This window comes from Euleptes europaea, chromosome 4 (assembly GCF_029931775.1).
Source record: "Euleptes europaea isolate rEulEur1 chromosome 4, rEulEur1.hap1, whole genome shotgun sequence".
Taxonomy (NCBI): Eukaryota; Metazoa; Chordata; class Lepidosauria; order Squamata; family Sphaerodactylidae; genus Euleptes; species Euleptes europaea.
In genome coordinates, this window is record NC_079315.1 from 92,721,602 (window position 1) to 92,748,279 (window position 26,678).

Sequence of the window (26,678 nt, forward strand, 5' to 3'; positions counted from 1 at the left end):
CAAGGTCACCCAGCTGGCTTCATGTGTAGGAGTGGGGAAACAAATCCAGTTCACCAGATTAGCGTCTACCGCTCATGTGGAGGAGTGGGGAATCAAACCCAGTTCTCCAGATCAGAGCCCACCACTCCAAACCACCACTCTTCACCACTACACCATGCTTTTAGAAGAGAAGGTTTGGAACCTGCAGGAAGGGATTACTACCCTCCATGAGATCAAGAAAGGGGAGGATATCATTAACAGAAGCCGTAATGCCCTGAATAGGGATGGGGAGACCAGTGAAAGGGACAACAGTGTGGTTGACTGCCCGAATGAGACTCTTCAGAGCAAAGGAGTTGAGCAAGATGGCAATCAGTGTCACTGGAACTCAGGAATTGATTCTAAGCCCTTGCAATGTCCAGGCCTGACCCCCTAGCCAAAGAGGCATGTTGCTTGCCAGGGGCAAAGACTCAAGATATTGTAGACCAGATGCCAAAACTGATCAAACCTACAGATCATTATCTATTTGTGATGGTCCATGTGGGAATGAAGAACTCGGCCATGAACACAGTTGAAAGCATTAAGGCTGACTATGAAGCTCTTGGGAGGAAGCTGAAGGGAATGGGGACGCAGGTGGTGTTCTCTTCAGTCCTTCCTGTCAGAGGAAGAGGACTGTAACGGGAACAGAAAATAATGGAAGTGAACAACTGGCTGCGTTGGTGGTGCCGGTAGGAGCGATAAATCCTGGGACCATGGGCTAGGTTTTCTAGAAAACAACCTACTAGCACACGATAGATGTCACCATTCAAGGTCGGGGAAGAATGTGTTTGGCAGAAACCTGGGGAGATTAATCAGGAGGGCTTTAAACTGATACCACAAGGGGAAGGAGGTGACCAACAGGGATTTCAATAGCAGAGGCCCACCTGGGAGGGCCAGGTTCAATGGAGCTGAAGGTGCATGGCTTCAGATATCTATGTACCAATGCCCAAAGCTTGGGCAATAAGAAGGAAGAGATTGAGCTTCTAATGCAGACACAGGGATATGATTTAGTAGGCATTACAGAAACTTGGTGGGATGAGTCCCATGACTAGAATGTAATAGTGAATGGATATGCGTTGTTCAAGTAAAAACCAAAAGGGTTGAAGAGGAGGAGAGGTGGCACTGTGAAGAGAGGGTTTGCTTGTCAGGAAATACAGGAGGTGGGCAACAGCCTAGTGGAAAGTATCTGGGTGAGAATAAGGGAAGGAAGGACAAACAGTATTATGGTTGGACTCCGCTACAGACCTCCTGACCAGGGTGAGGAGGTGGATGCTGCCCTCCTTGAGCAGCCTGATGGTGTATCCAAACAACATGACCTAGTAGTTATGGGTGACTTACCCTTCCCTGATGTCTGCTAAGTATCCACAGTCACGCAACTTTCTGACCTGCCTGGCTGACAACTTCCTTTTTCAAATGAGGCAAGAGTTGGTAGATGGGGTGAAGGTGGTGGGGACCTAAGGAGGAAGTGACCATGTCCTCCTAGAATTCTTTTTGCTGTGGGGACCAAGGAAGTTCGTAACCACACATGTCTGTTAGATTTTAGTAGCGAAGACTTTAACAAACTCAAACAAACTCCTTGTTGAATTGCATCTTTTCCCACTTTTCCAGCATGTTCAGATCTTGTTGAAACACACATACTGGATGGGGGATACCCTTCTGGGTAGCAGTGTGTGAACAAGATCTTGAGGTATGGGTGGACTGTACGTTAAATATGAGCAGCCAGTGTGATGAACTGGCAAAAAGGCTAATGTCATCTTGGGGTGTATCAACAGAGGAATAACATCCAAATCACAAGATGTCATAGTCCTGTTGTACACCACATTGGTCAGACCACACCTGGAATACTATGTGCAGTTCTGGAGGCCTCATTTCAAAAAAGATGTGGACAGAATGGAGCGGGTGCAGAGGAGAGAGACAAGGATGATCAGGGACCCAGAGACTAGGTCCTTTGAGGAAAGGCTAAGGGACTTGAGAATATTCAGTCTGGAGAAGAGGAGGTTGAGGGGAGACATGATTACTTTCTCTAAGTATTTGAAGGGCTGTCACTTAGAGGAGGACAGGGAGCTGTTCCTGTTGGCAGCAGAGGATAGGACTCACAACAATGGGTTTATGGGTGGAAAGGTTCCAGATGGATATTAGGGGGGGATTTTTACAGTAAGAGTTGTTCAGCAGTGGAATCAGCTGCCTAGGGAGGTGGTGCGCTCACCCTCACTAGCAGCCTTCAAGCAGCAGTTGGATGAACACTTGTCAGGGATGCTTTAGGCTGATCCTGCATTGAGCAGGGGGTTGGACTAGATGGCCTGCATGGCCCCTTCCAACTCTATGATTCTGTGATTTAAACTAAAGAATCTCTGCAATGGAAAATGAAGAGGGGCACTTTTGTAAGCCCAGAAGAATGAACGGCAATGGACAGAATGCCCAGCAGACCCAGGGGCATTCTGGCAGTGCAAGCTCAACAGGACTAATGTCAAACCAGCAGAACAAATCCAAGCACGCGAAGGGGGGTATTGGAAGCCCAACAGGACAAATGGCAGTGTACAGAATGCCCAACAGAATCAAGTATCACTGTAGTAGTGCAAGATCAACAGGCTGAATGAGCACCCAGAGAATCACAGACAAAAGAACAAATGCAAGCAGGGGTTATCTGCAAACCCAACAGAACAAATAGCAATGCAACACAATGCCCAGAAGAACCCAGTGCCACTATGGCACTGCAAGATCAACAGAACTAATGTGAATCCACAAAAGAACAAATCCAAACACTGAGCTGTGAGCAGCAACACTGTAAAAACTGCAAACGGAACACAAAGCAACTCTTGCAAACTGACCAGGAAACTTGAAACAGACAGAAGCAGCCTGGCAAGCCCATAGAATTCTCCCCGGAAACAAAAACTAAGGGAAGAAAAGGGTGAGGGAGAAAAACAGTCCCCAGGAGCCTGCAAATGCTGGCTCCCAATTTTCCCAGTAGACCGTGAATATTTCTGGGATTTTTCAGGAGTATTTTTTTTTCAGTTTCCTGGGAAATCCTGGATATACCGTACCAAGCCTCAACAAGACTTCAGGAAGTGACAGAAATCAATTCTTTATTTTATGGAAGTCATTTGCCCCAAGCTATCATTTCACCGCTAGTCACTAACATTTGCAGAATTGTGAAAAGGGATTCCAAACGCTAGCATACAACTGTTGCAATTATGTAACCCAAAAAGAAACGAGAAAGGAGCGGCGATTGAGCTACTTTACAAAATTGGGCTGATGGGCTATTAGGCTGCTGCAACAATTGTGAATGAAGCTTCTGTTTCAGCTTACAACTATTTTGAGACAGAAAACATGTTACATTTGCAATGAGAAACAATTATACAAGCAAAAACAAAAAAATTGACTTGAAGAAAAAGTATAAGACAGACAACCTGCAAAGCCATTGATAACCTGGCCTGCATCTGGTATTTTACTGATTCACAGCTTGTTTAACTTCTATATTCCCAACCATCCATTCCTTGGTGTACCACGTCTTCTTTAAAGACATTTAATTACATCACAAATGAATTTACTCTTCCAATTACAAGGCAGAATTCTAAAAAAAAGGCGTATTGAAACTTTTAAAAGGTTCATGTTTAAACTCATCAAGATTAATACATCTGACAAATTTCTGCCAAAGTATGCCAAGATAAATAATTATATTTTGAAAGAAAGCATTTTAGCTCACTAATGAAGACCCCAAAATCCAAAGCAGAATCAAACAAGCAGACTGACCAGTTTACAAAAACACTAAAAATACACTTGCTCAATCACAATACTTTTTTTCATTATACCCTTTGAAAGAACAGCATGTTACACAACCATAACACAAAACATTAATGAGCTACATCATAAAAATATACCCAACGACATTCTGGAAAATAAATCAATGAACCGTAAGCATGGGCTTGCTCATTTATGTTACCTCAGAAAATTAATGACCTAGAAAACACTGAAAGAAAAAATATTGTTGCACAACAACATTAACTTTATTTTCAGTTTATACTAGTAATAAAAAAAATTAAGTGCCTATGAAGCACTTTACTGCTTTGCATTCACAAAAGAAACAGGCATTATTGTTTAATTATACTAAAATTCTTAAGCACTCAGGTATTAATGTGCTACTTTTTTCAATTCAGAGCTACTGAGGTAATTTCTTTGACAGAACAATGCTGACGACCAAAATGCTGACCTTTTAAACTCAGTGCTAATAACTATTACCGGAATAAATGATGAAAACCAGACACTGTCATTTAATTATTCTAAACTGAGGTTCTACACTGGGCTTAGGGTTCTTTTCCTAAATAATGATGTGGAGCCCATGCAACCATCGATCTCCACACACGCAACATACACACGAGAGAAAATGACACAAGCCAGTCTACATTTTTTTCTTAGCCGCACCGGCTACAGCTCATAGTCACTTTCTTAAATAAGAAGCCTCATTAGAAGCTGCATTGATAATCCCTGTTTTAAACAAAGTGCCTGTCTTAAAGAACAATCTACAAGCAAAACATTGCCCTTTTATGCCCTCAGTCAATTAACACATTTAATTAAAACCAAGGCAACTGGGAATCCTTTTAAAAAAATCAGTAAGATTTTCCACCTCAAATTTCTTAAGCATAGAATTTTAGAAAGGACTCATATAATGTCAGCATTTAAGATAATAGTAGCGCTACCATTGTACCTTTCATAACCCCCATTTCAAAAGCAGCAGGTAAGACTGAAAAACACTATTTTTACAAGGTTTGTTGTTTAGATCTATTTATATATGTTCATTTCTTTCATTGCTATCCAAGTAGTGACAGATTTAAGATTTTAAACAACACTGTTGTTGAAAATCTAGTCTTCTGACCTATTCATTTATTTATGCCTACTTTCCACAGGAACATCTGGGCAGCCCAATCCTAAAGGGGGGGGTTATGGAGCGGCCGGGGATGGCACTGCCTCGTCACCTCCAGAGCAGCTTGCTGCCAAGTGTAGCAAGAAAAATCAATCTTGAAGAAAACCCTGTGGAAATCTCCATAGAATTCCACAGGGCTACGCTTGCCTTTTTGCAGGTGTAACTCGGCACCTGCAAAAAGGGGCCAAAAGGGCCTAAGGACCTGACTAAAGTCAAAGAAAGTCCGCTACTCCCTTTGACGCCGACGTGACCCTTTGCATCTGGAAAACGCTGCATGGCACGGCTGCGTGGCTCCCCAAAGCAGGGGTAAGTGCCCCTGCGCCGGCATTTATGGTAGCTCCTATGGACATTCGCCCCTCCCCTTCAGGATTACTTGGTTAGCTCTCTTTCAAAGAGAAATGATTTTGTGCATATTGAAAAAATAAAATTACATTAAGAATATAAATACTGATTTAAAGGCATATACTGCCTTACAGCAAAATACAGACAATCAAGAAAAAACGATGAGAGCTCATATACTCACCCATATGCTCCATTACTAATCAGTTTAATGGTTTCAAAATCACTTTCACGAGGCTTCCGCCGTAGTTTAAGAGATGTATTGGAACTCTTCAAAATGAATAAAACAAAGAGATCTAGTTAACAGCAGTCGCAGAATATCATAATATGCAATACAGGTTGGAACCATAAAGAGGTGGCAGTGGTATAGCTTTTGCCAATCAGTTACAAGTTCTAAACACAGTGCCTTTAACAGACTTTTCCACATGCTGTTATTCAACAAGGTATCATCAGCACCAACATTAAGAGTACAACTGATCATCTGCATCACAGGGATACATGCAATTCTTTTGAATTCTTTTCTTAGGATATTTTTAACTTCCAACAGAAATCTGCTAATTTCTCTAAAAATATTTACTTCAAATACTGTTTACAGACTTCAAAGTATTTCACGAAGTCTAGAACCGGAATTTTGTGAATGGCTTAACATTGATTGGCATTTTTTGTCATCATATAATTGCTTGCTATTGCAGAATTTTCATTCATTTTTTAAAGAGATAATGGACGAAAACTGCAAAAAATTCATTTGCAAAATTGTAGCACAAGTAGCTATCCTCTTACATTTCACCCACTCTCTTTCAATATTGTATATATTACTTCATTTTACATTATTGTTAAATAGTCAACTTATATAATGTGCCATGAAAAGAAAGGACACTTTGATTGTAACTAAATGCATCCAATAAGAGCAAAGATAGTGACTATTCCACAATCCCAACATAGATTTGAAACAGATACAAAATTTGTTCCAAAAATTACATGAGCTATTTTCTGGGCAATCTTACAAGATAACTTGTTGAAACCCCCTAGTCAATCATTTATTTTAAACCCAGTTCAATAAAACATACACCAATGTAACAAAAGACTTACACTAATTGATTCATCTGTTTCTGGAGTTGCTGCTGTCCCACTGTCATAGTTAGCTAACTGAGCTATTTCTACAAATAATAAAAAAGACAAAAACCTATTTTCAATATATAGTTTGTTCACTCATTAAAATGCTAAAGTATACGAGGGAGATAGCTAGTTCTCATGGTGGTTCCAGAGAATTATTGCACATTAAACTTCAGCTTAACATCTGTCCCACTATGTTCAAAATTAAAGGAATTTTAAACATTTTGTTAGTACTGTACACATGAAGCTGCCTTATACTGAATCAGACCCTTGGTCCATCACAGTATTGTCTACTCAGACCAGCAGTGGCTCTCCAGGGTCTCACATGAACATACATGAAGCTGCCATATACTGAATCAGACCCTTGGTCCATCAAAGTCAGTATTGTCTACTCAGACCGGCAGCGGCTCTCCAGGGTCTCAGGCAGGGGTCTTTCACATCACCTACATGCCTAGTCCCTTTAACTGGAGATGTCGGGGATTGAACCTGGGACCTTCTTGCATGCCAAGTAGATGCTCTACCACTGAGCCACAGCCCCTCTCCGAAGTCAAAGCTGTAGTTTAGACAATGCTTGAGTGTCTAGCATAATTTCAAATAAATACTATTTTTCACTACTATTTTTTAATTAATGAACACTTTCTCTAAAGCAACCAAATAAGTATTATGCTTAAAACAGAAGGCCTCTGTGAGCAGAAAAGGCACATTTCTGCAGATTTTCTTGCTCCTGGAGACTTAGGTAAACATTACATAGAAAAATCAAGTATTTCATGTACTACATATGTCTTAGTGGCTACTTAGTTTTACCTAAAAACAGTAATAATCTTGTCTGGGTGCTTAAAATATGAATAGTTAACTGTCTTATAGGTTTCTTTGTTTAACACCGTATGCATAAACAACTATTCAGGTTAATAGGATCTGCCTTAATACTTAAGGAGTTTACTAAGACTTGCAACTGATCAGAATGTCTACTGGCTTCTGAAAATTCCCAGAAATTCAGGTTGCATGTCACTTCTCAGCTTTCAAATGGCCTTCACAACTTTTAACTTTTTAATAGATAACGCTTTAGTTATCTATGGATTTATTTCTGAAAATTTTATGCCTCCTCTGTTTGATTAGACACAAGATTTAATTTTTGAGATCAAATAGCTGAATACAACACAATCCCAAATGTTTTTGCAAGTACTGTAACTTTCCATCAAATCTGTAATTAATTATAGTGTTTATAGCTCACATGGGTTTCCAAATATGTTGAAACTGTATGTGTTATCCACAAAAGGCAGCGATGTTTTTAAAAAGATTTTCTTGTCAATATTAACTAGCATTCACACCTCAAGATACACATGTCTGACAGGACTCAAGAGTGGCATACATCAATATGGCTACCTGCTGCAGCATGCTATGTCAGAGAAGTGAAGCTGGTTGGTCGTATCTGTTAGCATATGTTAGCTTTACCCCCTCTCCCCATCCCAAGAATGTATTGTCAAATCCAGGGTGAGCAGGATTGTTTCAAAGCAAATGCTTCTGTAGTGATGAAATGGATTTAGGATGTTGTGTAGGGGAGTTGACTCTAGTGAGTGAAACCTTTTGATGCTGATCTCTGTGCTATATGGTATCTTCACACAAAATAACTGTAATGCATCTGTTCCCAACACTGATGGACCCATCAAATCTGCCGTGCTACCACAAGCATCTTGATATCACTTGTGATGCAGTCCCAGTGATGCAGTCATGGAGGTATTTCCTCCACCCGTTATATGCTGATTCAGCAAATTATCTATTTAAATACTTCAATTATAACTGCATTGTTCATATGCAGCTTTTATGAAAGGGATGTTTTACTCGCTAGGAAAAAAGCCAATATACAGTAAAAGGGTTAAAAATCCCTTTGTATGTGCATGTAGATTACTATTTTGCTTTAAAAATCGAAAGGGAACCATTCCATACAAGCAACAGTGTAGAAGAAATCATTAACATACAGTTAGGGTTTGTGTGTGTGTGTGTGTATAAAATAAAAACCAATGCATTTTACTTCTTAAAACCACCTCTATCAGCAAGGTAAAACTTTGGATTAGCTTTACTAGCAAATTGTAAATATTGGCTTGTATAATCAAAATGCTGAAAGAGATTTTTGTCTTTGCAGGAACTGAGCCATTATAATGTGTTTTGACAGCCTTCTCCGTCCACAAATTATATTCATAAATAGAAAATTAAAATGGTTTGGTTTAAAACATTATTTTTGCAAAATAACCATTATCTGAGAAATACACATTATTTGTAAACAGTAGGTAGTAATGGAATGAAACCAATAGTCAGCTTTTGAAGCAAGGAGTTAAGGAACCATTTTGCAATGCCTGAAGGCATTTTTTAAAACTCATCTAAATACCATTAAACATCTGCTTTTTATTTCATTGATTTAAACCATTTCTAAAGACTCATGATTCAAAAAGGTAAAGATGGTAATTTAAAAGCCATGGGAAAACATTTCTCCCCAGGGAATGTTTTCTGAAATACAGAGACCAGACTCCAGTAAATGATGAATCTGCTGTGCTATTGCTTCAAGTACAGTATAGGTTTATCTGGCATTATCTCCAAGAATTGCATGCATCATTTCACTTGCAGAAAAGATACTGTAGCAAAAAAAAGAAATAAAAAGTAAAGGGCTTCAATCCTAAACACAATTGATGGAAACCAAGTTCCATTGAGATGTAAAGAAGCAAACCTGCTTTCAACTGAAAATGAGCCTTTTTGCATTTAAGCCTTCTATTGTTTTATTCACAGTTTGGCTTTAGAAAGCTGACTAAACTGAACTGTGCATGTCTCTTATAATGTACCCATAATGAACTATTATACTTCATAACAGAGAAAGCAGCATGAATTCTAAAAGATACGAATGTCTTGAGTTATTAAATAAAATGCACTGCCCTGATAGATCTAGGCATGGTGTGTCAATTTATTATTATTTCCCTATAAGATCATACAGATCTGAACTGATCCTAAGAACAGGAAGAGAGGATGATAATGTGCCTATCTGTAGAGGCAGTCTTTGGAAATGCTTTCAAACAGTTTTATTTATGAAATATATCGGCATATAACTACCACTAGAGACATTAACTTGCATGATACATAATCTGGAGGTGAGGTTCAGCCCTAGGTTTCACAAACAGTCTCACTACTCAAGCAAAAGAAGCCGTGCAGTACAGAAACCTGCATAACCAATGTTGTCTTCCCTGATGATGAGGGTAAAAAAACATTTCTCTGAAAAGTTTCAATGTTGGATGGACATCTTTAATTATTTATTTACAGTCCACCTTTCTTCCTTAGACTCAGCACAGGTAACAGGATATAATTTAATTACTTTGAGGTTCTCATGTTGCAATACTCCCCAGAAACCCTCAGAATTAAATGAATTTACACATTTTGAGAGAAATATTTTCACTGAGCGATATCTGCTTTGGGAAATGTGACAGATTTTTGTGTTGGGACCGGTGCTTTTCAACCTGTTCATCAATGACCTGGAGTTGGGGTTAAACAGTGAAGTAGCCAAGTTTGCAGATGACACTAAATTATTTAGGGTGGTTAAAACAAAATCAGACTGTGAAGAGCTCTGCGTACTGGAAGAATGGGCATTAAAATGGCAAATGAGATTCAATGTGAGCAAGTGTAAAGTGATGCATATTGGGGCAAAAAATCCCAACTTCACATATACACTGATGGGATCTGTGCTGGCAACGACAGATCAAGAAAGGGATTTTGGGGTGGTGGTGGATAGCTCAATGAAGATGTCAACCCAGTGTGCGGCTGCTGTAAAAAAGGCAAATTCCATGCTGGCCATAATTAGATGAGGAATAGAGAATAAAACTGCTGATATCATACTGCCCTTGTACAAATCTATGGTGAGATCACATTTGGAATACTTTGTACAGTTCTGGTCACCACACCTAAAAAAGGATATTACAGAGCTTGAGAAGGTGCAGAAAAGAGCAACCAAAATGATTAAGGAACTAGAGCAAGGGTGGGGAACCTCAGGCCCGGGGGCCGTATGCGGCCCCTGAGGACATTTTTTGTGGCCCTCGGGATCTCCGGGCCCCTGCTGCAGAGGCGGGGCGCAGGGTGGCCCTCCCAGAGAGTGTTTCTGGCGCCATGGCTTACAGCGGTGCTGTGGCGCCCTTTTTTTTTTTTTTTTGGGACCTCCTCTCGCCAACTGTTGAGCAGCGAGAGGGAGAGGGAAAGAGGCTGGTGGATCCCGGCGGCAGAGCATGCATGCAGGAGCCGATCGGGCTTCAGGGGGGCCCTTTTGTGGACTCTGGGGAGGAGAGGGCATGGAGACTGGGCCCGGTCACGCGGGGCTCTGTGAGCCGCCGTGTGTGTGGGGGGGGGGCAGGGGAGGCTGGGGCCTGGTCGCGCGGAGCCAGCGGGTGTGTGTGGGGGGAAGGATTTTCTCTCTTTTCTTCCTCTTTTTCTGTCACTCTTTCTCCTTTCTCTCCCTCTCTTTCTCCCTCTTTTTCTGTCTTTCTTTGTCTCCCTCCGTCCTTTTCTTTGTCTCCCTTCGTCCTTTTCTTTCTTTCTTTCTCCCTCTCTCTCCATTTCTTTCTCCCTTTCTCTCCCTTTCTCCCTCCCTCCTCCTCTTTCTCTGTTTTCATTCCTCCCCTGCAGATCGACTGTGGGCTGCGCCCCCTGGCACCTCGTTTGCTCAGGCCCACTGCTGGCTGCCCTTCCGCCTGGGAGGGGGAGTTGGGGCACCCTGCAGGCCTTCTCTGTGTGGCCTCCCCTGGGGTTGCCAACCTCCAGGTGGTGGCTGGAGACCTGGCAACCCTAGCCTCTTCCCCCCCACACACCGGGAGATCTACACCTGGTATGGCCCCTGAATGATGTCATAAATGTGCAAATGGCCCTTGGCAGGAAAAAGGTTCCCCACCCCTGAACTAGAGCAACTGTTCTATGGGGAGCGGTTAGGACGCTTAGGGCTGTTTAGCTTGGAAAGAAGGCGGCTGAGGGGAGACATGATAGAGGTCTATAAAATTATGCATGGTTTGGAGAGAGTGGTCAGGGAGAGGTTTTTCTCCCTCTCCCATAATACTAGAACACAGGGTCATCTGCTAAAGCTGGAGAGCGAGAGATTCAAAACAGATAAAAGGAAATATTTTTTCACACAATGCATAGTTAAATTGTGGAACTCCCTGCCCCAGGATGGCTGCCAGCTTGGAGGGCTTTAAGAGGGGAGTGGACATATTCATGGAGGAGAGGGGTATTCATGGCTATTAGTTAGAATGGATATTGGTCATGCTGCATACCTATTCTCTCTAGTATCAGAGGAGCATGCCTATTATTTCGGGTGCGGTGGAACACAGGTAGGATGGTGCTGCTGCAGTCGTCTTGTTTGTGGCTTCCTAAAGGCACCTGGTTGGCCACTGTGTGAACAGACTGCTGGACTTGATGGGCCTTGGTCTGATCCAGCAGGGCCTTTCTTATGTTCTTAATAAGTGGTGCCCAGCCTTTTCAGGGTCTTTAAATTAATGACATTAAAATTATCCAGATTATTCAATTATGCTTTGACATGCTCCTGCATTACCTTGAATCAATATGGTCCTATTATCTTGGCCCAAGACCTGAACATACTTGCAGTTTACCTTGCTTTTGACAGAACTGTTAAGTATCTTACTGCATGTTTCTTCTTTAAAGATTTAATGAGAATAGGTATAAGTAGCTTGGATTTCTCACCTTTTATCAGCACCTTCTCTTCTGAAATGAAGGCTGTATGCTTTACCTTCCTTTTGCCTCACATATTTTTAAAACCCTTTTGTGGTTTCTAATACTGCTTGCCATTTGCTAAATAACTAATAAAAATGGAACAGCTTACTAGCTGCTTGTTTTTTTGTTATTTATTACTTTCGGACTGAATTTTAGCACAGTATTATTATGGTTAACTACTCTGAGGATCCCTTGTAGATGGAAGAAAAGGATAAAATATTTTAATAAATAAGTGGTATAGGATGTTGCAAAACATATCAATGTTGAAATGAACAGGACAACCAACATAAGAACATCCCCCCATCTTGATTTAAGAATGGACTATTGCACCATGGAAGTCCCATACCTTCCAAAGGATCCTTATTCAATCCCAGCTGGCTAATAATATATCTAGGAATGTCAGTTTTAATGCCTTGCCCCTCTTTAGCATGCCCTTCTGCAGCTTCCAAAAGATAATAAAATTCTTCGGGATCAAACTCCTGAAAGAAGAAGGAAAAAAAAACATTTATTACAAAGATTGGTTGCTTCATTTCTATAGAAAGAAACAATTCACTTCATTTAGTTGTCAGCCCTATTAAAATCATTCTGAAACTTATCGTCAGCAGCATCACATATTGTCAACTGCACCACTGCCACAACCATTTTGAAATCACAAATGTCATTTGGGCCATAGTGGGAAGCAAGAAAGGAAAACCAGAGCGGTCAAAATGCAGGAAATAAGTTACAATTTTATGGAATAGAGTCTTCCAAACGATTAGCAAAAGCAAGAACAAGGAACCAAGAACAGAACTGTAACATGCCTGCACCACATTAGAGCCATGGACTTCAACCTTTCCAGGCTCACTGAACATGGGACCGACATGTTAGCAGACTGACATGAGAGGCAAAGGGTAATTTCACTGGTGTCAGGACAAGAGCTATAGGCTACAGAGTAAGAGAGTCAGGGACAGAAAACATAACCAGAAGGTGTGCCAGTTAGGAATGGGACACAGGTCAATGCCATTGAAGAGCCCTTTGTATCACTAAATGGCCTTATGATGTCATCCTGTTCCTCTTATCAACATGCATGCAATGAGAGGCAGGAGGCATTAAAAGCATTAAAGAAAATTCAAGTCATACTCTAACGCTGTAACTAGCCTAAATTTATATGCCTCAGTCAGGTTTCTCCTCTATCTGGAGTCCTGTGCTGCTGATCTGTTCTTTGAAACCAAATTGCAAATACATCTTCTGTGTTGTTTACATGCAATTCCTGCCTCAGTGATCTCCCTATTCTACTTGCTCACCACAAAATTTACCTCACAGCAGCAAACCCAAGGCCTATACACGTGCTACGTTTAGAACACCTGGTAACTGAGGGGAAGGTTTATAGTTTAAAACAAACCTAGTTCCCCCAAAATCATAACAGGCTGTGTGGGTCCCCTCAGATGGTAGAAAATGCCTGCAGCACTTCCACTTGCTCTTCTCTCAGGACTGGGCAATACAAAGATTTATAAAGATGAAACTTAGGCCCTACGTTATAATAGGCATGCAATAAAACATTTATTTATCCAAACAAACATATAAATCAGGAATTTACATTCTACACAATAGTTGCAACTTTTAAAGATAATTAAGCGCTTCACTTGATTCACAGATTGTGTCAATCAAATTAATGTTCTAATTCTAGTAAATTTAATAATGTGGACTAATGTTTAGACCTATAACAAAAGCCATTAAATAAGGAGACACAAGACATTAATTGCCTCAGAAAATGTAGGTAGCTCTCCTGAGGGGCGGTTGCTCAGTGCTAGAGTACTGGCTTTACATGCAGAAGGCCTCAGGTCCAATCCCAAGCAGCTCCAGTTAAAAGGATCAGGGTGCAGGTGATGTGAAGAGACTCTATCTGAGAGTGGCTGCCAGTCAGATTAGACTTTGCTGATCTCAGGATAAGGCATCTTAATGTATTAATAATCCACAAAATCTGTTGACTACAGGGAAGTAATTGACTATAGGGAAGTAGTAATAGTAATCTAATTTTATTGCATAAAGTAAAGGTGCACAATTCCCCTCTCTGATGCCCTAACAGCCTTATGTGCTTGCAGAAAACATAAACCTAGTTCTGAACATTTCTAAAGCTGAAATAAATGTTATACCTACCCTCCCATACACACACACACAAACTACCAGAACAATAAGTGCAGTCAAGCCTAAAGTCATAAATCTCAAATGTTTATGTTCTGTTTGTGTAGCTTTCACAAAGTTCATCCCAGATAATGAGAGGGGAAACAACAACAAAAAAAACCACTGTGATTTAATGCTTATAGTACCAGTATGAAACAGATTTTTAAAAAATCTATATATCTAATAGCAAAGGGTGGCCACCATCAGCCGCTATCTAAATCCACAGATTGGGGCCACATTGACACAAAACAGATTTTCCTGCAAACTTGGGAGACACTCCCCCTCCCCCAGGTTTTCAGAAAAAATGTGAAAACCATAAAAGAATACATTGGGGGATTTATATCCCCCCCCCAAATATGAGGGGGTACATTTTTTGTGCAAGCACAGACAGCATAGCTGCCTCTGGGCTTCAGACAGCCTGGCAGCAGCACTGTGCACTGAAATGTCAGTGGCGCAGTGGGTCAGCAGGCATTGTGCTGAGGTTGGGAGGTGAGTGGGTGAGCAAGAGCTGTGCCAAGGATGGGGGGCGGGAGAAGCAGGTGATAACCTGGCGAACGAGGTGAGGAAGTGGGAGGGTGCCTCACCAACAATGGGGACCCAGACAAGCAGAGCACTGACAATAGAGGAGAGGCCGAGAAGAACACCAATGATGGTGGGGGGGAGGCCAGCAGAGAGCCAACGATTGGGTGGGGGGGGATGCCAGCAGAGAGCCGATGCTAGGAGGGGAGAGGAGTAGGTGAGCAGAAATAAAATAAAAGATAGGACAGAAAGAAGATAAAGCTTTAGAGAGCAAAAGCAGAAAAGATGAAAATTAGAAAGGGGGGGCAGAAGATGGGGAAACATAAAAGGTGAGTGAGGGGGAAAAGAAGCTGCCTAGCTAGAGGAAACAGGAAAAGGCAGGTATGCAGGTGGGTGGGAGAGAAGAAAAGTCAAGAAGCTGCAAACAAGGATGGAGCGGAAAAGACAAAAAGGAGGGAGAGAGTGGAGTAATCAGACTCTTCTTCCACCCCACCCGTGAGTTCTCACTGGTCCTCCACTGGTAGTACCTAATTCTGAAAACAGCAATTCAAAGCTTAACATGCCCCTTCCTAGAAACTTTCAATTGACCTTCCATAGCAATCCAAATTTCCAAACTGATTAAAGTAAGGGGTCATCTTACCAAGCATTCCAGTAAGCGAGCAGGACGAGCAATGACAATAAGAATCTTTCGGACCAGTTGCTTAATAAATGCCAGTTCTCCACTTTCTGATCTTTCTTGAGCCTGTCAAAAAAAGAGCCTGTCAAAAAAGAGCCTTAATACTAACAATGGACACAGAAAAAGCTTTATTGTGGCAAACCAAATAAAATAAGTAAACTATATATTATCCCAACCTTAGCTCAGTTCAACTGGCTTAAACAGGTAAGCACAAAACAGTATTCACAAGTTTCATATAAGAGAGACTTACTTACAGAGGTAATCAATATAGATAGTACATCAGTTAACAAACATACAAGTTAGGGAAACCTCTAAATAGCTTTGTTATAATGAACTTCAGTTAAGTGATCACCTCTGCAGGAAACAGCAGTAGATAGCACATATTGGGTCCAATTTTTTCAACTACTACAGCAGAATTTGGAATAAATTGGCACCAGCAAAATTTGGGGTAGAAGATGACTTATCCCAATTAAAATTTAAAATAAACCTGGATCCAAACTGCAACACAAGAATCAAACTTGGGCTATTGTGATCTTCATAAGAGTAAACCTAATTCTTCTCTTATTCCTTTAAAAAAGGGATCAGACAGAAATATTAATTTCAAATGGGAAACCCTTCAAAAGAACATAATAATCCAAAAATTACATCGACACTGAAAGATTGCTACTATTTGACAGCAGAACAAATAATCTGCTTTCTCAGCTTCCTCTGCATCAGAAGGATAAACTGAATAACACAAGATTTTGACTACAGAAAGGTTAAAGCAGAAGATGGTCCAGCGTTATCTTCTGTAGTTACCTGAATTGTGACAGTCTTGTCAAGTAAATTAGCAGACAAGAAATTCTATTTTTAGTTCTGAGTTCTGCAGAGACTACTGTATCAATACTGGTGTTGTACCTTATTTTTTGTACACATTTTTAATTGTCCTCCTGAAATGGAACAGGAAGTCCATGTATTGTATTAATGTGTACATGCATCCAGGAATTGCTACAGCTTTCCCACCCTAAATGTATGAGATAAACTAGAAAAGGTTCTACAGTTGAACCAGGCACCAATCGCAATCCTTGTGGAAGAATGCCTGTATGGGACCAAATAATCTTAACAATGACCAATATTTTGAAGGGTGGCACTAAGGGACTATCCAGAAAAGCAAAAGATTTACATATGAATGAATCCATTCAACATTTATTCAAACTGGCATTCAGATTTCAGTTTAAAATGTGTAATGGCAGTATCATGGAGGACTCAAGAGGGATGATTTACCTTTGTTTCATAAAGAGGTGGAAGTGATTGCCATCATCTCAAGTTGTTTGCTACCACAGGTGGAAATATTTATTTATTTGTTTACCACTTTCCCAAACAAGTTCAAAGTGGTTTCCAGACATAAAAACTCTACATAAATAATTTAATCATCATCAGATACTTAGCGTGCAATCCTTTAACACGGGATAAGGGGCACTTACGCCTGGAGGCAATCACGCTGGCGTCGTGGAGCTGCGGAGTTGCGCCAGCCCCCACTGCCAGCGCAGCCACACCAGCAGGGAATTCCCAGAAGGGAAAGCCCACGCTGGCATGGGGGGAGGCGTTCCTAAGTCATTCCTGGGGGTAGAGCTGCCTTTAGGCAGCTTACTAACTCCTTTCACCCTGGGAAAACTCCTTGCGCTGCAGTGTTGCTGCTCCACCTTTTTTTTAATTTTTTTATTATTTTCTTCATTTAAAATATCAACATATAATTCATCATACTTAAAATTAATACAAATAATATCAAGCTATTAATCATAATAATTAAACTTAAAATGACTTCCCCCTCATTCCCTTCCATCTAAAAATAAATTGTGTATACCTTTGCTAACAAAATCAATCCCCATATTTTTAATTAATATATAGGTGTCTTATCTTGGTGAAAATATGTTAGTTAAATACCTTAATATAACCATAATACAAAAGTATATATAAGAGATTAAATCAAAGAATATCCTTTAAATGAACCCATTGCAAATTGATTTTCACAGTAAATTCTCCACGCCTCCCATTCCCCCCAAAATTGTACATTATCAGTCTGATTTATCAAAGCTGTAAGTTTCGCCATCTCTGTCAATTGTAGCATCTTATTAATCCAGTCTTTTTTAGTCGGTATCTCGTCAGTCTTCCATTTAGCTGCATATATCACTCAAGTAGCCGTGGTAGCATATATCAAAAAAGATCGATGAGTAAAAATAGTGTCTGGTATCATACTTAACAGCATCATTTCAGGAGTTTTAGAAATATTTTGTTGTAAAATCGTCCTTATTTCATTGTGTATCATCTCCCAAAATGCTGCTCCACCTTTTATGGTGGTACAGCCTCACTGTAGTCTGAAGAGTGGGGATGTGTAATGTGGGGTGGTCCAAAGATTGTTTTGGGTGCAGCTGAGCCTCAGTGTCTGTCTGTGCATTTGTCCTGGGGGCACTCCATTTGGGAGCAGCTGGCACAAGAACCAGACTTTGGACCAGGACCCAGCATGTAACCTCTCGGAGGGCACAGTCCCCTGAATGTGGGGGTGTATTATATGAGGTGGTCCAAACTTTATTTCGGGGTGCAGAAGGCACACAACTGTTTCAGTTCCTTATTCAAATCTTATTTGCAATATTTCGGGGGGAGGGCATCCAAAAAGAAGCCTGTGGTGCCAGAACCAGTGTTTGGACCAGATACCACTGTATACCTTCTTGCAGGGAACAGTCTCTGGAGTGTGGGGATGTGTAATGTGGGGTGGTTCAAAGATGTGGGGTGCAGCTGAGCCTCAGTATCTGTATGTGCATTTGTCCTGGGGGTACCTCACTTGGGAGCAGCTGGCACAAGAACTGGACTATGGACCAGCCAGGCACCCACTCGGACAGCACAGTCCCCTGAATGTGGGGTGTGTGATATGTGGTGGTCCAAACTTTATTTTGGGGTGAGGTGCTTTTAAATTGTTCTCAATATCATTCAGGAACTAGGAAATGTGAATAAGGAACTGGGAACGGACTTGGAACTGGGAACCAACTTCAGCCCCCTGCGACAAACTAATGTACTACCGCTCTGGAGCTTAAAAGGGGGCCTGGATCTAATGCCTACCATAAATGTGTTTAGCACTGTGAACGCTGATGATGCAAATCAGTTACTACTTATTATATCTATCCCTTCCTTCTTTCAGGATGCTTAGGATGAACCATTTATCCCTGCAAGTAAATTCACAGGCTTGACCCACAAATGTCATATAAACAGCAAGGTATTTAAAATACCACTCAGCACCCACAGACCACATCTGGCAATGTGATACATATACAAAAGCTTGCTTTGACATATAGCGTGCCATTGCTGGACCAGAGCAAATATCTTTTACATTTTCAGCTACGTGCTTAACAAGTAAATATTTCATCTCCTTTTCTGTGGAATAAAAAAACAACTATACATACTTTGGGGAGGGACAGCAGGCAACTGCGCTACAAGTACTAAATGCAATGGTACATTCTGTAGATAATCAGAAAAGAAAAGGAAATAATAATGTGGAAGGACAGGAACAAAAGAACACTTTTCTTCAAAAAGGTTGGGAAAGAATTTGCAAGTTTCTGAATTGTATTCTGAATTCTCTCAAACTTTTTTGTCTAGTAACAAAGAACAGACTCTCAGAGACCTAATGAATGCAAAGAAGCCATATGTTACTTCTTTTGGCTGAAAGATATTGACGTTCCTTTGTTCCTATCTCAAAAAGGCACTTCTTTGTTAGAATAATAGAAGCTGCAGGATAAAGTTCAAATTGCATCCACTCCTTATTCTCAACTGTACTGGATGGATATTCATGAGTGCAAAGCTGAATCAAACAAACACGGCTAGAAATTTACTTTTCATAAGATTTTTTTAAACTCATGAGTTGCAGCTAAACCAATAAAAAGCTAACACATTAAATATTAAGATTGAGAGATATTATTTAATTCTTTAAAGACAATACTGATCTATTATTGCAGTATAGTATTGCATGGCTTATGGAAGAAGAATCAGTTGTATGTGTTGTAGATATATCTGACAATGACATAACATTGGTATGCTGAATGTACCCCAATTTCTATCTAAGGTTTACCCTTGCACCTAATGAACATGAACAAAAGATTCCATGAAAGCAAAATAAGGTGCGGCAAGAAAGCATTAAACTCAAATTGACCTTGACCTTAGAACTACAAAAAATGCCAGCTAAATCAAGCTGCTCAGTCACCTCATAACTTTCCCTAGCCATGCAGAGCAATCACAATGTGCCAAGCAGCAGGAGACGGCTATCTACTGAATGTCACAGCTGGGAACTGACAACGAATGTATCATCAGAAACCCAAAGTGGGTTCCCACAATTTAGTTCCAACAAACAGCAGGCATCCCTGTAAGGATTTAAACTTAAGTTGAACATTGTAAGAGGTAGCACAAAAGATAGTTTTCATACTTGGGAATAAAGGTACATAAATGAAAATCATAAAAACTCTGTGTGAGCCCAAGGATATTGTATACAGGTGTGCTTTAGAACCAAACGCCGTCCATAATTCAGCACCACCAAAATTATTCCTGAAAATGCTCTTTAAAACTGCAGCACTATTTTTATTCTGTTTGCTATCAGTTTATCACAACCAACTATAGGTATGTATTCCTTCATATTATTCTAGAACCAGCAGAAGACAGGGATATATTTAAATCACATGTAGCATATTCTGCGAACCTCATCTTTATCAGAACTTTCCAGACAGTCAAAAGGTTTACATGTGAATTATGTTTTTCTATTTGCTCAAAAGGAAGAATAGGTTTTTTCCTAGGTGTGAGGTCAAGAAAAAGATAAAGTCATCTTATATTTGCATACAAGCTACAAGAATGCACAGTAATTTAAAAAGCCCTATGTGTATAACTTATTTTAGGGGGTGTCTTCCTATATTCAATTCTGTCATCCTTTCAGGTAAATACAGCCCATCTACATGTATTTATCTAATACATTTCAAAACAAATTTTTAAAAAGCTGAGTAGTGCTAGTACTTACAGTGTAATGGACAATGATTTAACTGTAATGAAAACCCCAGGAAGCATCTTGATGGAATCAAACATTAAATTAAGAGAAAGGCCCATTATAAGGATTTAAGGAGATGCCTTATTGAGTGTATGAGATCGCTTAATGCAGATTTCTAACCACAGCTGGGACATGTCCTCTCGTTGTTCTCCAGTACAGGGATGCTCCAATACTATTACCCCAAATCCATCAAGATGTCAAGTGTTCAGACCTTGTACATGTAGACTTATGTGCAGTGGATTAAAATATATACTGAGTAAAAGCATTAGATCTCCAAAAAAATCCTTATGTTGTACACTTAGCTACACATATAATTCTGAATTTGAGTAATATTTGTTGAACTGCTCCTGAGTAACTTATCTATGGCTGTGCGCTCATTGATTTGGAGAAATCACTGTGCCTCACATTCTCATTCTCATTACTCCGGTTCCAGTTCTGCACCCATAGCAGGTTAAGTGCCCAGCCTTATGAGGATGAGGCAAAAAAAAAAGTTGCTACAAAGTGGAAGGTGACACTGCCAAAGGACAAATGGGCTTTTAGAAGAAAAGGGACAGAATAAAAGTACTCGAGTGCAGCATTTGGTAAGTGAAGAAACTTATTAAATCAATCGACAACTCATTCTCAATGGGTATCTTGTTGACAGTTGTTTTCCCCCTTCCAAACACGTCTCTACGCCATCATGCAACACGGCAGGAAGCACTTCGGCAAGGACTACAAAATTAATATAACAAAACAATGTAGGTCCCATATCACCTGTCATGTTTGGGGAAGGTGAATGTGTCCTGTATCTTCTCTGCTGTCATGGGCACTTATCAAATCTGGTGTCCCATGTGCAACTGTTAACTGTAGTTTTGACATAATGAAGTGACTGTTGCAGGGCGGTATGCCTATTCTTCAAAATTTAGCTCTGTATTGTGAAGAGGTCCCACAGATTTCTGAAGGGAGAATATTAACAATTATACTGTATGTTTTAAAAAAATTGTGGAAGCTTTATGATACAAGATACCCACAACTTTTTTTCATGTCTGCTTTCTTCTTTTACCTGATTTGTAAGCTAACTGTGCAGTTGGCAAGATCCACCCAAGTCTCCTCTGGTATTGTTTCTTTTTTCTGGCCCACCCAAATATTTAGTAGAGTCGACAAGATTAAATTAGAACATAACATTTCGTTTGTTCACAACAGAGGGAAGTAGAAGACTGTTCCATCTGGCACACAACGGGAACATTCAAGTTATAACTGTATATGTTTAAATGCTTTACAAAGCAATGAATCAAGAGCTACCACTGTAAGTTTTCTTCAGTAGCCATGGAACTGAACACGTGTTTAACATACTTTTTAAAATACAGTGGCATCTCAGTGATTTCTAGATAACCTTTGTGTGATCCATACCTCTTGTAGAAGTTTATCTAGTTTGTGCTGTAATTCAAAGAAATATCGTGAGGTGATGAGACCCTGATGAGATTTGTCCAAGCAGTCGCGAGCCAGCTCAATGATCTGATAGTGGGTGAAACTAAGCACTCCGTCTGCCAAGGGGAGGACATTGTCAGGAGAATGGTTGGTGATAATCTCCTGAAGTCGTTCTTCCATCTGAGCTGTAGCCTAGAACGAACATTTTTAAACATTTAATCAAAATATGTTATGTTAGTTATTATTTATTTACTCATTTATAGCCTGCCTTTCTCGCAGAGACTCAAGGCAGATTACAAAACACAAAAAACAATTCAGATAGACAGCATAATACTTCCAATAAACAACGCAATAGGACTACGGTTAGAAAATCAGAAAATAATGCAAACAAAAAACTGTATAAGGAATGACATATAACAATGCAGAAAGTGGGTAGAAGATAATGTAGTGAAAGCAGAAAGATACATAAATAAATATTGCAATAGACCAGTGATATTGGTTCTTGTAGGTTATCCGGGCTGTGTAACCGTGGTCTTGGAATTTTCTTTCCTGACGTTTCGCCAGCAACTGTGGCAGGCATCTTCAGAGTAGTAACACTGAAGGACAGTGTCTCTTCAGTGTTACTACTCTGAAGATGCCTGCCAGAGTTGCTGGCGAAACGTCAGGAAAGAAAATTCCAAGACCACGGTTACACAGCCCGGATAACCTACAAGAACCAATGAACTCTGACCGTGAAAGCCTTCAACAATATTTAGACCAGTGATACTCACTCAGTGGCCTGGGAAGCCACATGTGGCACTTGGCATGCAACCCGGGCTCTTCTGAGCACCATTCCCCAAAGTGGCTTCTGCCTCAGGTTTTGGGTAACTGGGGCTTGCCCTGTGGGGCTTGTGGTCCCTAGCATGCTGCTGCTGGAGGAACGGGTAACTTGTGAGCCTCCCTGAGGTGCAGGTCTCATGACAGGAAGTCCATGTGGCTCTTTTAGTGGATGGTAATCGTACATGTGGCTCCCTGCGAGCCCCAGAGTGAGTACAACCGCAATAGGCTACAATCCTGAGTTCTGATATTACAGTCTTTACAAGACCGTATGTGAAAAGTAATATGAGTAGAAAAGAGCAAGAGACCAGTAGCACTTCTGAAGAAGTGAGCTATAGCTGACAAAAGCTCATACCCTGCCAGAAATATTGTTAGTCTTTAAGGTGCTACTGGACTCTTGCTCTTTTCTACTGCTCTTGACAGACTAACATCACGATATATGCCAAAAAAATAATTAGAAGTGAAAATATAATGAATCTTTAGAAAGAGGTAAAACTTTATGAATATTTTAAGCTAACAGCTGCACTAAAATCAATACAAATGAAACTTTTGAAAAACAATATTTTAAACACTAGACTGTGAAACCAGCAGAAATATTCCTTTTATAAAAGACCCAATAAAACAATATTTCAGTAGGTGCCAAGAATTGTGCATGACCCTGCCAAATCTTCACCAGGCTTCCATGTAGGGTTTTTCGTAGGATCTTTTTTTTCTGACCATGCCCCCTGAAAGTCAAGTACCCTGTAGAACTGCCTCACTGCAGCACAAAAATTGCTGCAGAGAAAGGTGGAAATCATGAAAACTGGTGCGTGCGAACAGGGCATTTTGGGTCCTGTGTAGAGATTTATGAAACTTAATTAATTATTGGCGGCAGGGCACACCTTCGCCATGTTAATATTGGTTCCACAAAACCCTGATTCTTGCCATATTGAAATATTGGTCATAACAAATTCTGGGTCTCTGAGATGCTCCTGGCCAAAGTTCACTGACTGTATAGTGACCTCCTTACCTCAGTAACCTTAAAGTGATTAGTTTTGGGTAATCCACTCATCCTATGGAATGTGTCATTGTCTTCGCTATGCCTTGATCTTGTTAATCATTAATCGTGGTATGCCTTGCCTAAGTTCCATTGTGTGATCACTGACTGACCTTTGCTATCCATTGTAATATTCCTTAATAAAACTGAGAGATCACTGGGGCAATTCAGATTGATCTCTGGAACTCAAGACACTGTAAGCGTCTTCCCTCAAAGCACCGTGCGTGCTTTCCCCAAGGCACTTTCGGGGTGCCTTCCCTTCAGTCCTGGTAACGGAAGACAAGCAAATTCTCAGCATAATTCTTTTCCAAAGCAGATCAGCTGCACTACTGCATAATTATCTAGCTGACAATAAATGTTTTTAAATTGATGTTTAAATAAGAATACTGATGCCTTGATGAAGAACCTTTGCCTTAAGTAAATTAATCTGATCTACCCCAAATAACAAAGGAACATTCAGTGCCTTAGAACCTGGACTTTTTGTTAAGTTAGATACTGGATACAACTAATATTATTCATTACCTTTGGGAATCTCTCTTTGTATACATGGTTCATCATAATTATTTCATGGTCACAGCAGGCAGGAGAACGTCCAGGGCTGCAAGGAAAGCAAAATATCCATTGAAACGCGCCTTGAATGAAACGAAAATGGGTTTTTTAATTTATGTTTTTTGCAATGTCAGCATCATTAGTATAATATACTCTCTAACTGCAAACTGAAACACTGACATGTTGACAAAATTTGAAGGTGTGTGAAGCAATTCCTCACCTTTGGCTTTAAATAACGTTGGGTCATTATTTGCTTAAACACATTTACAGGTTGTTTTATACAGTTCATCAGTTAGGGAGCTTAGGTCATTTCCTGTCACATTGGGGAAATGTAAGGGGCAGGGGCAGGTGCCAGAGTCACACTTGCATGCAGTGCTGCTCCTGGCAAAAAACTGTTAGCAATGTCATAACATCAGGGGTGATGTTCTAGATTTACCTACTCTCTATGGTGAAACCACAGAGTTTGTGGCAAATCCTAGAACACCACACCTGGTGTTTTGACTCTACTTAAGATTTTCGGCAAAAAGTGATGTTGCACATTGGCACATCACCCATGCGCCCACCCCATTTCCCTCATTTCCCCCCACCAGCCTTTGAGTTGCTAGCAGGCAACAATGACCTTTGCTTGGAGGTCTCTTGCCATAGTGGGAGATGTGACTAACTCAGGAGCTAGCTAATAGCGCATTCCTGAGCACTTGGCCCGAAAGAGCTCAGGAAGAGCACAAGAGCAGAAGGCGCGATCAGGTGGGGTGGGGCGGGGTGGGGAAGAAGACGCCACCGCCGCCGAGCAGAAGGCGCGATCGGGTGGGGAGGGGAGAAGGCGGGACAGCCCACCCATCAGCTGGCTGGCGGGAGCACGCTGGGAGAGGGCCCGGCAGGCGAATTACCGTATTGACCCAAGTATAAGCCGAGGTGAGTTTTTAAAGCCAAAAATCATGGCTAAAAAACTCGGCTTATACTCGAGTATATACGGTACATTGCATCTATCACAAAATCCTCATCTACTGTAAATCTTTTTCTAATGTCTGCTTGAGTTTATTTACCATCCATCTCCTTCTAATGTCTGCTGCAGCCAGAGGCTGTAATGGCCTATGTAACGACAGCATTTGACTGGAGAAAATTGTGCAAGTAACACCGAATTTCATCACAGACAGAAATGTTTAATTAATTAAACACTAGAAAGATTACTCGTTTTGTTTAAAACTCAATGCATCACTCAAACCGCTGAAGTGAATTTTTAATGTTAGAGAGGTTCCATTCCCAGAAACTAAGAGAATGGCACCCTCCCATTTTTTGCCAAAAGCCACTGTTCATCAAAAAGTAAAAAAGGAACCACCCCCCTAGGAAATACTGTGTTTGTAGAGGCCTAACAACAAACTGATATCATTGCAACTGAACTTCATAGTTCCACAATTCCATTTTGTTTTCCCAACATGGCTGAGGGAGATTAAGGTATAAAACAAGAATCTATTAGGAGTCAGGTGCTTGTTTGTTGTACATGAATGACTTGGTCTGGGCATGCACAAATTACAAGTCACTGCTCTAGCATCTGGTACTGCGGTTTCACTGAAGAGATGTACCACAATTCCCATAATACATTGTAACTGGAACATATTCAGAATATGTTTTAATTTTTCTCATGTAATTGGGGAAGGAAGGCCACATTGCTCGCCTTTAAGGAAATGCTATCCCTGCTGTATATTCCATATCTAAAAGTTTTTAAAAAATAATCTGTGAACTGGATTTTTAAAATCCTATGATTTTCTCTTTCAGAAAGTATCCTTTACAACATTTCAATACTCTAGAGATTATGAAGGTAACATTTTTACTCATCATGATGATGTACTCCAAACTTTAAAGGAAGAAAATATTTTTAAAAGTATAGCTGCTGTAAAGTTAAGAATCCTGAATAATTTATACTGGTTGAAGTAACACTAAGCACAAACTCAGCTTGCAGCCAGGGTCACACATGCTCCTCACACCTTATTCTTCCATCTTTCAGTACCGAGATTTGTGATTAAAGTTTCACTCAAATTACACATCGAGTACTAATGCAGGGTTTAACCCTGGTTTAGAATCATAGTTGGGGGACGGAGCTCAATTCCAGTTAACACAGGCATTCATATATTACATGTAACTGGTTGTTAACCATGATCATCCATGCGTAAAGGTAGGGAGAATGAAGAGATGCGAGAGCCTTGCAACCAACTGCACAAGCCCTGCAACAAATGCAACTGCACTTAAGGAAGGTGTCTAAATGTAGCCACTGTCACAAATATTTTGAAAGCATTTCTACTGGTACAGTAAGAATATTTTAAATTATTAA

At 40.5% G+C, this 26,678-nt stretch overlaps 1 protein-coding gene across 3 annotated transcripts in view; it reads right to left on the reverse strand.

Moving 5' to 3' along the window:
• The window catches only part of MAST4 (microtubule associated serine/threonine kinase family member 4), a 229,359-nt gene that overhangs the window by 29,459 nt on the left and 173,222 nt on the right, over positions 1 to 26,678 (reverse strand). For all 3 annotated transcript variants that reach the window (XM_056847860.1, XM_056847861.1, XM_056847862.1), the window contains 6 exons: positions 24,326 to 24,401; positions 21,934 to 22,143; positions 15,453 to 15,554; positions 12,480 to 12,612; positions 6,362 to 6,429; positions 5,457 to 5,542 (listed from right to left, as the gene is read on the reverse strand). In XM_056847860.1, the coding sequence (XP_056703838.1) occupies positions 5,457 to 5,542; positions 6,362 to 6,429; positions 12,480 to 12,612; positions 15,453 to 15,554; positions 21,934 to 22,143; positions 24,326 to 24,401 (675 nt within the window). The remainder of the gene's footprint in view (positions 1 to 5,456; positions 5,543 to 6,361; positions 6,430 to 12,479; positions 12,613 to 15,452; positions 15,555 to 21,933; positions 22,144 to 24,325; positions 24,402 to 26,678) is intronic.